General features: G+C 29.8%; 1 protein-coding gene across 1 annotated transcript in view; it reads right to left on the bottom strand.

Annotated features, from left to right (window-relative positions):
* The window catches only part of LOC130674133 (nuclear hormone receptor E75), a 131,132-nt gene extending 117,390 nt beyond the window's left edge, over positions 1-13,742 (bottom strand). The window contains exon 1 of the mRNA XM_057479391.1: positions 12,977-13,742. Coding sequence (XP_057335374.1) covers positions 12,977-13,196 — 220 coding nt within the window. The 5' untranslated portion in view covers positions 13,197-13,742. The remainder of the gene's footprint in view (positions 1-12,976) is intronic.
* Positions 13,743-14,925: the final 1,183 nt, after the last annotated feature.

Here is a 14,925-nt window from a genome sequence, read left to right as displayed (position 1 = left end):
ATTACTTACAAAAAAATTTAACTTACTCAAATTCATTTAGAATCCAGAAATTTTTTAGGGGGTACCCCATTTTGCCCGCAATTATGAAAAATTTTTTTTTTTAAACAGTAACTGGAAATTTTTCTATTTACCTTGAATATCAATAAAAAAAAAAAGATTTAGCGTATTTGAGTCCTCGAAAACTTGGTATTTCCTGAAGTACCCAGTTTTGCCCCTCCCTCCTCTCATATAAAAAAATATACAAATTTAATGATTATTATCTGGGAGGAAATTTCTATTTTGCTATGTACTTATTAAAAAATTAGACAATTTATGCCCACCATTTCACTCACCAATAATTAAATTAATTAATAAAAATACTATTTAACTGTAGTGATGGTCTAAATAAAAATATTCACCAAGTAAAATATTTTCAACACCGAAAAATATTTTAACACCGGCGATGGTGTTATTTTAACATCGCTTTCGGTGTTGAAATTTAACACCTACACCGCCTGGACTCACCCCGGTTTTTTTTAGTGTAGGAAAATATTGCAAAAAATGTTTTGTCCTCCATTAACGGAATAAAATTTGTAATTCTGCAACCCTGAGTTATGTGACAAGAGTTTGAGTGCTCAAGCTTGGAAAAACGACGACGTGTGTTGCAAGTGGGAGTATAAGAATAAAAGAAGTAGATTTACGACGGAGGGTATATACGCGAGGGCAAGGGGGACTAGGCCATTCCACCTTTGCAGTGTGCAGGGGTCATTGCGAGACACTGAACCCTCCACTTACAGTATACTACCCTTAGTTCTTACCACTTTGTTCCCTTTCAATGTTCTTTATGCTTTGTCTACTATCTTTATATCCTTTACAACCCTCACTTTAATAGATTTATAATAATCTTTTAACGTATCTTTACTTCATAATCATTTTTTTACTAATTATTATCCGTGTGCTCTGTCGTCACAGAAGAAAAATACATCTTTGTTTATTAAAAAATTTTTCTTCTTTTTAATTAAAAAGTTATTTGTTAAATTAATAAATACAGCCTACATCAAAAGAAATCTATATAAATTTTTGGACTAGTGACATAAGTGAGTCAGAGCAATCAGACGTATAAGCGACATAACAAGGAAACAAAGAATGGAAGCAAGTGATGCAAGGGGTGGCACAGAGGGGTCGTCTGGCAAACGCGATCCCAGACTCAGTCACGCTCTACTCACCACGACTCGTACAATGCGGGCCGTACTACGCGATGTACCAATTAGCGCGTGCTTTTGTCAACTCCTTCGACATTCACTTGATGTTGTCAGAAAAACAACAAGCCGATAGTTTTTATTTCGTTTTACTTTCTTTTAAAACGAGAAAACAACTTTTGAATTTAACCTTTTTTCTTTCAAGGTATTATAGTACTGTCAGTTTTAAAATTACCGTTCAGAATTTTATAAAATTTGACATAATAGCAGATAATGATAAGAAAAAGATTTCGTTAAATTTCTGAAGAGCTACAGAGAAAAATAAATTTGATTAAATCGGTGATTTCTCATGTAGCTCAATGTTAAATGTATGAAAATCAAAATATTATTGGTTCTCTGTAGCTCTTAAAAAAATTAATTGGATCTTTTTTTTGTCATTATCAACCAAGATGTCGAGTTTCATTCAATTCTGAACGGTAATTTTAAAAACGACAGTGCTGCCTTAATGTCCTGCTGTTATAATTAAAAATTTTTAATAAAAAATGTACTTGATATACATGATATTGATTAATATAATTTATTATGTGCATGGTAATTATTTAGATGGCTGAAGTGGTCTCGAGATAAAAATTTTTCCGTGTCATTTTACTACAGTCGCTTTTTATAAGAAAATATTTACGTCCGTGTAAAAAAAAATTAGTTCCAAAAATATTCCAAAAAATTTCGACATATGGAACTTCCAAACTTGATACAGATTCGAACTTCAAGTAGAACTTTTGTAATTTTGATAGTAAAAAAAAGTTAATCTATGACTTTATATGACAAAATTTTGAGTAAAAAAAAGAACGTTTTTAAATCATATTTCTCAAAACATATTTTTTCTACATTTCACCCTCGTTTTGAAAAAGTTCTCATTAGAAACCAATATCCCCATAAGAATCACAAAAAGTTCCAAATTAGAGGTTTTTGAACTTTTCTAGAACGAAGGTGAAATGTAGTAAAAATACGTTTTGAGAAATATGATTTAAAGACATTTTTTTTTAACTCAAAATTACTCATATTAAGTCCTAGATAAACTTTTCGAAGTTCGAATCTGTATCAAGTTTAAAAGTTTCTCATGCCGAGCTTTTTTGGAATCTTTTTGGAACGAATTTTTTTTACACAGGTAATAAAGAAAAATTTTTTTTTACTTAAAAATTAAAGCAACGATTAGTCTCAAAACTTTATGATTTTAGTCTTGATAAACTCCATTCAATGTCACTAAAATTATTCAAATTAGCAAATACGTTTGGTTTCGATTTATCGGGAATTAACATTTTTTGTAATTTAAAAAAAAAAAAACCGTATGTTTCAACTCAGAATTAAGAAATATACATTTTGATTATTTTTTCAAATCAGATATCACAAATTTTAGAATAAGCTCACATTGATCAATCATCAATTTTTTAAAGATGCAAAACTTTGACTAGAATGTCTCCAAAGAAACTAAAAATTCTTCTAAGTATTTCTTAAAAAAAAAGAAAAAAAATGTATAAATAATCAATAATTGTTCTAATACTAAAATTTTCACTTAATTAATAATGATAATTATTTAAAATACCCATTATAATATTTTTAAAGACAATTTTTTTTTCTGTCTCAAGTGCTTGGTATTGCTCTGTATCACCACCAGAAACAGTAGCAATATTTTTTCATAAAAAATGAGCCTGCAAGAAAGCATGTTATCGTGAGTAGTTAGATGATAACACACAAGTGCACTATTCTTTACAATGTAAGCCATACATTAGATAGAGAAAAGTAAAAGTAAGAAACAACAAGCCAGCTGCAACTAACCCAGTACATACTATAATATTGCTCACATGTGAGCGTACGAGTGATTTTAAGATTCTGGGTAGTTTCTACGCCTATGAAGGGGCCTTGTTGCCCTCGAAAGATTCTTGATTGCACAGTGGTGGGGAAACCAGACACAACATCCGATAAAACCTACCAACCATTGTGGCTCATCATCGGATCAGACGCTTTTCTTTTTAATAGATCGCGAGGAACTCCATGTGAGTTGTCAGGTCCATTATTCACGTACACACTGACATGAAAATAAACATGATTTTCATTTTTTTTTATCGGGACATGTGTAAAAATTTAATAACGAGTGAAAAATGAACGTTTAAATGATGCTTATATGAGTAAATATATGAATGAATCTATCTTTATCGCGACTTTTCACTTTTGCAGCGACGATTAAATCCCACACGCGATCTCTTGTCTCCGGACTTAATCAAGACTACTAACTTTATACTTTCTAAGCATTTATATGGATTTATTCAACATTATTAGAAAGTTAATTAAAACAATAAAGAGTGAATGCTTTAGTTATCAACAAATATCAAAATTTTCATTTCTAAAACCTTTTTTTTAATTTAATAAAAACAATAATTTAAGAAGAAAATTCGGATTTTGGAAAATATTTGAATCAAATAATCGGCCTTGAAACGATCCTGAAAAATGTTTAAAATATTCTAGACTTATCACAGCTTTGTTAACTTTATCTGTTTCTCCAGGCCAAGACTGATTTATTTTATCTCTATATATATGTATATATGTTACCCTTGAAAGTTACTATTAATTTTCTAGATCTAACAGCATTCATTCATAAAATATAACTAAGACGCTTTATAACAAAACTTAAAAAAACTTGGGGGTAAAATGAAACGGGCACAATATTTTGGTATGAGTCCAGGGCAAAATGAGACACCATTTTTGTGACCACTAGAAATTATTTTTTATTTAAAAATACTAAGCAATGATTCGTTGAAAATGATGGGATAAGTTCAGCCCGAAGTTTTTTTACAATCGAGGTTTATTTTAGTTCAGTCAACTTTTTCCAGTTTTCGATAAAATAATTCAGATAACAAACAAAAAAAATTTTTTTTCAATAGAAATTTTTAATTGGCAACATTACCCGGGGTAAACAACTTGCCCCAACTTGTTTTACAAATCGTAATTAAGAATATTTCTAATAAAAAAAATTTTGTTTTATTTTTAAGAAGAAAAAGTTTGAAAACGACTATAGGAACATGAGCTAACAAACCTGATATTTTTGAGCTCTGCGAGCTTACAAATAAAAAACACCATTTTTGACTACGCCGATACCTTAAGGTTTTCTCTCTAGCACACGAAAAGAATAGTTCCCAAGTCAAAAAAAAAATCGGATTTACGTCTCAAAGTTCTCAATGAAGTTTTTGAGGATCAATTTAGAATTTAAAGATTGACAACAGTATGGAAAGTTATCGTAGTTTAGTCCTCAAAGTAGTAGTTACGATGAATTTTACCACCTTCAGGACTAAACTGGAATAACATAATCTGGATTAGAGCCTCAAGCGCTTTGATGTTCATCGACATCAGTCAAAATACTTTACTTTTTTATTTTGAAAAAGATGCCAGACGCAACGAAGTGCGATTTATTGTGTATGAAAACAGTATGTATTTATACTTGTACTATCATATTCGCACAAGAAAATACAAGAAACCTAAGAGCCATTCATCCGGTCATTCGGCCAATAGTACTAAATATCATTGCTTCAAAAAATCAGAAGCTAAGGTTATATGATGATTATATTGATGAGTATTGAATATGATGATATTCCTGAAGGAAACATTCAAATCTGTGTGGACTTTTTTCCGGCACTAAACCATGGAACCATTGGAAAATTAATTTTTTTTAATTGTATAGTTAAAATTGAATATTTTATTATCATGATGGGTTTTTTTAGAGCGAGTTCAATTTTAATCTCCAGCTCCTATTACTCGATCTCAGTTAATTTTTTGGTTATAAATATAACACACGAGCGGCTGGTTATCAATAGAACCAATAGTTTATCAATTATAATTAATTATATATACATAAATTTCATCAAAGTCTTCGTACTTGCTAGTTTTTCAAAACACGTAACAATTAATTGTACACGTAAGAATTATATTTATATATTTAAATATTAATGTTATTGCTAAACGCACATTGCATTTAATATGATGTATAAAACATGCTTAACAAAATATTTCAAAAATGTTGACCATCAAAAAAGGTAACGTTATAACTCTGTCGTATAACAGAAGAGTATAGGTCCTAGCATTGCTTGCAAGTTTGGACTATAACACTTCTACAATAAGTTTCTTACCAGGGACACTACAAATGGTAGGCGCCATCTAGTGGCGAGTACCGAACTACTTTCATTGCCGTTGCTAGTACCGACGACTCCTCTTTTCTCTATGTAACGTAATCTGGATTAGAGCCTCAAAATACTCAAAACTTACAGAAATAATTTTATCCACATTTAAACTTCAAAAGTCTCATTCGACGAATTCTCTCCCCTCCCCTTTTCTATCTAAAATTTTTCAAAGTCCGAAGTATAACTTTTCATTCGTTGAGGATTTTGAGATCTTAGTTATAATTCAAAATCGATAAATTATTCGCATTTGGACCTCATAGTTCTCATTGAAGAATTTTAGTACTACAGTAGAGTTACTTTCTGGGAGGTAAATAAAACATCAAAGGAATTGAGGCTTTTGAGGACTAAACTAGAATTCGTGTTTTGACTCGGGTTGTCTTAAGGGGACCACTAGTGTGACCGCCTGAAAAAACGCCAATTTCTGGTAATTTTTTTAAAGAAAACTACTCCATGGAATGTTTAAATGATTTAAGGATATATTTGTGGATATATAATGAATGCAAGATAAAATTTTTGGACCAAAAAATTCAAAATTCAGCGAGTCATTCACAATCTCCCGCTTAAAAAAAAAAAGTCCCTATTGCAGTGACAGCGACCTGCGCAGTGCCGGAAATCAAAAAAACCAAAAAGTTTATTAAACTAGAAGGTATTTTTCGTACCATGACCCTCAGGCTAAGAAAAAAATTGAAATTTAACAAAATGGCGGAGTTTTTGAAAAAAAAGTTCAAATTTTGCGCGAAAATTTGATGATTTTTGGCCTGGCAAAATTACATTTTTGATTTGATTGAAAAACTGGAGATTCATGGTACGTAGAAACATATATAAAAGAAACTGCAATTCTAATCAAATCGATCGGATGATTTGTCTTCGAGTTATAGATGCAACAATTTTGAAAAATGGATTTTCGAGAACTGATAAGCGGCTGCTCTTCAGATGGCAGTAACTCAAAAAAACTATTCGAGACATGCACTAGAAATTTTAGTATCTTATTTTTGAAGGTATATTGTCGAAATATGCGAAAAAACAATTTTGATTTTTCAAAATTTCACACTAGTGGTCCCTTAACTCAAGGAAATATTTTGGAAGACAAACGTTTTCGGGAATCAAGTCAAGATTTTTTTGAACAAAGAGAATTTGGTGGTTAAAGGAAATTCCTCTTGGCCAGAGAAAATTTCTACTTTATCCAAGAAAATTGAGGTTTTCAAAAAAATTTTCTCGAGTCAAGAATATTTACTTTCACTCGAGAATTTTTATTTTCTGTGTAGACGAACTTTACTATTCTTATTGCACTTGGAAAATAACTAAAAACTTTTTCCACATTTTCCTTAACAAATAAAATTTTCCAAAAAATAAAAACCCAAATTGCTAGATTATAGAGCAATGCATCGAGTCTCATTCTTTATCTTGAATTTAAAGTTTTGCTCAAAAGAATTTGAAAAAAAAATAATGGAAGACCCGACTTATCGATATTTTATTTAAAAAAAAAAAAAAGAAGTTTTTTTATGAGGATAAAACTATATGTATATTTATGATATCATATCCAAGAGAAAAAATAAAAAATAACATTTTCAGATAAAGTATTTATCTGTCTATAAAAAAATATTTAACAAAGAATTAAAGTACATACGGCAAAATTAACCTCTGTATTTATAACGATAAACGATGACGTTAGACACGACCATGACCATGAGAAGCCGAAAACTGTCCTATACGTGGGTTGAATATGTTATAAAAGTTCAGTCGCAAGGACAGAGTCAGCTGTTTATTTTTTTTTTCAATTATACACATATCACTTTGATGTTGTTTATATCCAGATTATAAATATAATTATTTTTTTTAATTAGCAATTTTTTTTTTTTTATCTCATCAGCATAAGTTATGACAATAATCCATATAATTTATTCAATAAAATACGACCAAACGGCCTTTAAATAAAAAATAAATTGATTAATTTTATGTATCAATATTAATCAAAAATTTCATTTTTCTTTATCACAATGACGTTTTGACAAAGATAACAACTGATTTCCCCGTCAATGGCAGAAAGAAATTTTATTTAAATATAAGGAAAGTTAATATTTTTTTTAAATATAAGGAAAGTAACTGTCTAGTGAATCACGATTTTAAATGAGCGTAACTCGCCGCGTTACTCGGTCAACCAAGTTAGAGTTGAGTCGTGTGGCCCCGACATTGCCCACCTATTTAACCGATTATTTAACGTATCGTGCGTTTTCGAGGTCATCACCTTAAAGTTTAAGTTGACGGGTAATTTATTGGTATAGATCAGATATTCAATCCGCTTTCTGTCGATTAACGTTATATAATACATCAACATATTCATTACTTTTTATATAATATATATCGATGTATATAGATACAACTCTCTACAAAAGCCGTTCAGGTATAACACTTGCGCATAATTATGTAGCGGGGGGGGGGGGGTATTTAAGGAAATAGCAAGTTTTCGAGGACTCAACACTAAATCTTTTTTTTTAATGATATTTAACGTAAATAGAAATAGTTTTCAGTTGAGGTTAAAAAAAAAATTTTTGCGGGCAAAATGGGGTACCCCCTAAAAAAGATGAAAAACCAAAAATTTTTAGAACCTAAATAAATTTTATTAAATTAAATTTTTTTGTATTTTACATGAAGAAAAATTAAATTTTATATAATGATTGGATGCAAAGGAAGAAAAAAAAATTTTAGTAGTTTTTATAATAAAATAAAAGTCATTAACATTTTTGGACTAACACTCGATTTTTGAGAAATTTTAACAAAAGAAAAATTCAAAATAATACTTAATCAAATGACACAAGTGATTTTGAAATGTTAAGGGGGACTACGAGTGTGAAATTTTGAAAAATCAATTCATTTTTCTTTACATACTTCGATAGTCTGTATCTTCAAAAATAAGCATACTACCATTTCAAGTGCGTATCTCGAATAGTTTTTTTGAGTTACAGCCGCTTATCGGTTTTCGAAAATACATTTTTCAAAATTCCTGCAGTTATAACTCGAAGACAAATCATCCGATCGATTTGATTTGAATTGCAGCTTCTTTTATATATGTTTCTACGTACCACGAACCTCCAGTGTTTTGATCGAATCAAAAATGTAATTTTGCCAGGCCAAAAATCATCAATTTTCGCGCGAAATTTGAAATTTTTTTTAAAAAACTCCGCTATTTTGTTAAACCAATTTTTTTCTTACCCGTGGGTCCTGGTACACAAAATACCTTCTAGTTTAATAAACTTTTTGTTTTTTTTTTTTTATTTCCGGCACTGCGCAGGTCGCTATCACTGCACTATGGACTTTTTTTTAAGCGGGAGATTGTGAATAACTCGGTGAATTTTGAATTTTTTGGTCCAACAATTTTATCTTGCATTCATCATATATCCACAAATGTGTCCTTAAAATATTAAAGCATTCTATGCAGTAGTTTTCTTTAAAAAAATTCCTTAAAATCACCTTTTTTTAGGCGGTCACACTAGTCACCCCCTTTAAAAAAATATTAAAAAAAAAAATTTTTTTTAGAAAATTTTGGGAGTACTCTCCCTCTATATTTAAATTGGATAATGATGCAATCTAAAAAATCGCAAATAAATTCCAAGTTATTACGGAGTTTTAATTTTGGACTAGTTACATCTAATAATTTATATAAATATCAATAACTTTTACTCTTTATATTTTACATCTTGAAAAGATTAAAAAAAAAAATTCCGCGTTTACTCCGAAAATTTATTTGTTTAATTAAAATAATATAGACGATTTGAATTTATATCTCGTCATTGCCCGAGGTTATGATCATCGAATTCCAAAAGTCCATGATAAAAAATCTTTTTTTAGTTAAACTGACATTGAATGATAATTAAAATGAATCATGAAATTAATTAAAATATTATTATCATTTGAATATTTATTACTGTGCAAAGTGATATAATTTTATTTTTTTCACAAATTAATAAATAATCATTATTGTTTTTTTTTTAATGAATAAATTCTATTTTTCTTGCCAACTCAAATATATACATTCGACTGAACATTAATTTATCTATATATCTAAAGATTCCCTCATATAATAAAAGATGACCTTATAGTCTCCTTAAGGCTTAAAAAATTCTCCATTTTTTATTCCGGAATTTTACCAAGAACTTAAAGCGGTAGAGTCGGTCAAACGCATCTGGTTAACAACAGTCAACAGACTGATAAACCTTAGTCTCATATTCATCGGTTTTGTTATTCTACAGCCTGTTCGTCTCTTTTACACCCGCGTCCTACTGATTATTTTTTTTTCTTTACTAAATGTTAACGGTCAAGGTGCGAGACGTTTGCTTTGTACTTTTTTTTATATCTACTTATATAAAATCTAAAAATAAGAAAAAAAGTAAACAACTATTCAGCTAATTCATTTTATCGGCCTTCAATTTCTATAAGCAGTATATATCGAACACATTAATTTAACCCTCCGTTTATCGCTCTTGCTTTAGTGTTTTATAACAACCTTCACAAGCTGAGTAGTATGACACCGGAAAATCGCTGATAACGCGACCATCCAAGGGCTTATCTCTTATCTAGTCTTTAACCAAACTTTATTTATATCAGAGCAATTAAAACCCATTTTCATTTACACTGTTAAAGATATGCGGAGTAAATTCGGAATGAATGCAGAGCGGATGAGTGTTTATTTATTTAATCTCCTTGGAGTAAAATTTACTCCGAAGAGGAGTTTAGTTTAATATTAAGACTCCGAATCGGGGTGAAATTCACTCCAATATAAGAAAAGTTTTTAATACATTGTAAAAAAAACCGGGTAAATCCACACGCAGAATATTTTTGAGTCAAAATTGCTCATAAAGTTTGGTACTGTAACGACATCTAGCCAGTAACTAAATTTTTACTATGTTGTTAGTAGAAATTTCACGTCATTTACATGCTATAGAGTAGTATATTTTAGAATGTGCATGAAAAATTTAGATATCGACATTCTAATAAGCGAATTGATGTACCTGAAGATCGGAACGTTTTTCGAGCAATGAAAAAAAAAAAAAAAGCAAAGTAAAATTCTACTGGATGACTAGATTTCTGAAATGTTTCGCATATAGATGCTGATATGTCAGTCGAAAATCTTGGACTACCCCCAACTTCTGGAACTACCCCTTAAGTAGTCGAATTACTTAAATTTTTTCATTTTCGTTGCACGAAAAACGTTTCGATCTTCACGTACATGCGAATGGTCTAACCTCATTTCAGAAAATCTTCCACTTATACAAAAAAAAAGTAATTTAAAAATTTTTTTTCATCTAAAAATCAATTCCATATCTTGTATATGTATAATATTTTAGTCTGGGTTACTTAAATAATATGTTTTCTGACTATTATTATCTGAAAATTGCACAGAATCACCTACTAAAAAATACTAAGTTAGACAATTTGCTAATTAGAACGTCGATATTTACTACATGTCCGCACGGTATCAAACTTTTTTACTAAAAATTTATTTGCATGCAGGTGAAGTAGGTGTCAAAATTTTCGATGTTAAAATAGCAACACCGCTGGTGTAAATATTCTTTACCGGTGTTAAAATATTTCAATTTGTGATTCGAATATTTTTATTTACTCGATCACTACAGTCAAACAGTATTTTTATTAATTAATTAAATTATTGATGATAGAAACGGTGGCCGTAAAATTATGTAATTTTTAAATAAATTACGTATAACATAAATAATTATTTAAATAAGTACATAACAAATTTGAAATTTCCTCCAGATAATATTTGTTAAATTTTTATGTTTTTGTATATGTGATACATTTTTTTTTCTAATTTCTATCCATGGAATTTTCTTTAACACCGCCTATACCGGGGTTATTTTATTTTAACACCACGTGGTGTTAAATTTAGTCTAGTTTTAACTCAGCTCTTTTTACAGTCTACTATAACTCCGAATGCGGATTTAAATAAAATCCAAATCTCCGCTGAAAAAACAAACTCCCTATTTACTCTGTATGTGGAGTAATTTTTTTTTAAACTCCGAGTGACAGTAAATTTGGATTGAATTAAAATAGTAATCAGTTCAAATTCACTTCCAATTTTTTACAGTGTGTTAATAAAGAATATTATTTACTAATAAGTACATGTGCATTCAAAGCGACTTTTAAATGGAATATTGTTGGAATGTTATTTGTTTTTAAAAACAACTTTCATTGTCTTATTCTAGATAAAAATATATGTAAACATGTCATATGAATAATTAAGATTGCTTTTGTTTTTTTTATTAAACTTGAACTTTTTTCCAGAATATTCAAAAAAAAATTGACTTACTCTACATCTATCCAATTAATTTAATTTTGGGTCCAAATTACGTTAAATTATTTTTATTTATCAGACGGGTTTTGAAAAAATTTTAAGTTTCAGTAGAAATCAAAATGAGAAAATTTGAAATTGATTCGCGGGCTGGCTCGAATATTTTTTGCTTTCAAACTTGATCTGATTTTGCGGGAAAAAAATTCAAAAATAATTTAGATTTTTCGAACACTAATTTTGAAATTTTTTATAAATATTGTAATTATTGTTTAATTAAAAATAATTTTCACTAAATTATAATTTTGAATGTTGACTAATATAAAATTAAAAGGTACAAATATAAAATAGTAAAAATTATTTTTGATAAAATAATTAATATAACAATTAAAGAAAAATATCAAAATTATTTGAGAAATCTAACACCGGATAAATAATGGGTTAAATTGTTTCATAAAATTATTCGTAAAGAAATTGATGGTTCAATAAAAAAAATTTGTTTACAAAAAGAGTTGAAAACATTTTGATTAAGATCTGACCATTAGATCATAAAATATTCTACAAAAACATCGAAAACGTTAATTTTTTGTTGATTCTTTTCAAATTAAAGAACCGATTTAAATTATTCTTAGAGGAACCAAAAAATGGTTCAAGATTTGAATTTTTGAACGTGTATTTTATGAGCTACCAAAAACGTTAGGATATTTTTTATTTTTTCAAATTGTTCGAATTGATTTATCGATTAAAATGCGCATTTTTTTTTAATTTTCTAGAGCATAAGCATCCACTCCCACATAGAAAAAATGGATTTTTTGGCGCCTAAATTTCTCTATTTCAAATTAAAAACAAAAATTTTTTTTTTAACTCCTAGAAAATTTCTTGCGCCAAATAAATTTTTCTCTGCACTTACAGAAACTCAGACATCATCTTGCAAATAAACAAAATGATAGTAAAGTTAGCGGGTATCTGACAATTTTTAAAATTTAAAAATAAAAAATTATCATGTACATAAAATAAAAATATAAAAAAGCATGTTTAGACAAATCAAAATTCAATGCATGCATTTTTTTTAAATTTTAATTATTTAATTTTTTTTATATATAATTAAAAAATTGTCGTATGTCTGCTACATTTGCATTCACAATAATTTAATCAATTTCCTATGATCTCAAAATTTTTTCTATCCATTGAAAACTCGACTTTCCCAAATCATTCATAAAAAATATTTTAAAATTTTTCAGCGGGAAAATTCAAATATAAAAGTAACTCACCTAGATCAGGAATGGAGCTAGTGGGTTCCTCATGATGACCTTTGCCCTCGGCGGAGGGCCTTGCCCTTGGAGGCGGGGGTGGGGGTGGGGGCCGCATGCTGCTGGAGGTCGAGCTTACTACGACACTTGTTGACGGATTAATAGTTGTACCACTAACACTTCTGTGTCCTAATTGTGTACCAGCCGTTGATCCTCCGCGTATCGGATTAGAGGGTGACATTAAGACAGTGTCATCTCGAGTCTGTCCACCATTAGGTTGCTGCGGTCCTCGTGGACACCATCCATTTAGTACTCTCACAGTACTCCTCACTTCCGCCTGCAACTCTGCTGATCTATCTCTCGTGTGAGCCACTTTGCCAATTAATTAACCCGCAAACGCGAGTTCAACTCTTATCAATTGTCACTGATATTTAACACCCTCACATTTATAATTAAACCGCAATATATATATAAATATATATCAATAGGTCTTACCTTAACCTTAACAATATCCAATTAATTGTTCAATTATTTAATTTATCAATATAATTAATAAATTATTTCCCAAAAAAAAAAAACAATTTTTTAACCACTTAAATTTTCACACAATCATCAACTTTATCTTAGTCACAATATCCAAGTATATGATAATATATAAAAAGTATCAGACACTAAAACACGTATATTATAAAAAAGGATTAAAAAAAAAATAAACAAACTTTTAGTATTTCGGTGTGCAAAAATACAAGAATCAACGCAGGCTCCGTTTGTATCGGTGACGGAGACACTTTTGAAATGAAATGAGGTACACGCGGCTCACTGGCGTAGCCTTGTTTCTCTGTATCCCCACTCTCGGGTACACGAATGATGAGAGAAAAAAGAAACGAGAGGATGTTGCTGCCCTTCACTCTCTTGCCCTTCTCGTCGTCTTCCTATCTCTTATTTATTTTTCTTAAATCCTTCAGCTAAACAATCACGTACTTATTTTTTATTTATTAATTTTTTTAATTCAAATTCAAATTTAAATTATAAGAAATTTAAATAAAATAAAACCCGGGAAAAATTTAAATACTTAATAAATATGATATTTTATAAATATGATAAAACAGCTGGTCAGTAAAAAATATGTTTATTGTATGACCGTCGTGGGGGTCGTAGTCACTGTCAAGTACTGGGTGTCACTGCCGGTGCGGGCAAAGCTGCCCGACACAACCGTCCTCGGCGTAGGCGAAAGTGAGAGTGTGCCCGGCTAAAGTCGTGTGCTGTAAATTCACCGGTGCATATAAACTCTCTACCAACCGCTGTCTATATCCATCATATGTGTATACATATGTATGAAACCCATACACGCGAATTCATCCTCTCATTTTAGGTATCGGATAATTTTTAATTATTTTTTTTTTAATCATTTTTCTATTTCGCCGGCTTTATCTTCCCACTGTCTATATTACAACTCGAGTATTTTTGCACACACGAGATTCAAAACCTCCATGCAAACGCAGCTTGTACTATCAATGCTCAAAACTTACTTATCGTTATATCAGGGTTTATTTCCCCCTTTAAAACCAAAACTTGACACGCGTGCGCATCCAACCGGCGGGAACACTCATCACTATATTGGCTTCAAATAAATGTATGTCTGCACTATTCGAGCGTAAAAAAAATTTTTTTTGAATATTTAAAAATTTTTTTTCCCGCCAAAAATTATTTTTTAAATTTACTTATTAATAGAATCAATTTATGATAAAAAAATAATATTCGAGCGAGAAATTTTATTGGGGTGGTCGTTAAAAATTAAATTTTCTCAAACGCCTTGTAATGAGCTTCTTTTTAGTGAAAAATAAGTGGGGAATTTGGTTTTCTTTTTTTAGTAAAAAGAACACGTGCCTCAGGATCAAAGTTCATTTTTCGATACGATCGCGGTTTTTTTTAAATATCTCATTAAATATGCAGATTAAAGGAAAAAATCA

The sequence above is a fragment of the Microplitis mediator genome, chromosome 9 (assembly GCF_029852145.1).
Source record: "Microplitis mediator isolate UGA2020A chromosome 9, iyMicMedi2.1, whole genome shotgun sequence".
Classification (NCBI taxonomy): Eukaryota; Metazoa; Arthropoda; class Insecta; order Hymenoptera; family Braconidae; genus Microplitis; species Microplitis mediator.
Note: the sequence above shows the minus strand (reverse complement) of the source record. Positions and strands in the feature narration are given on the sequence as shown.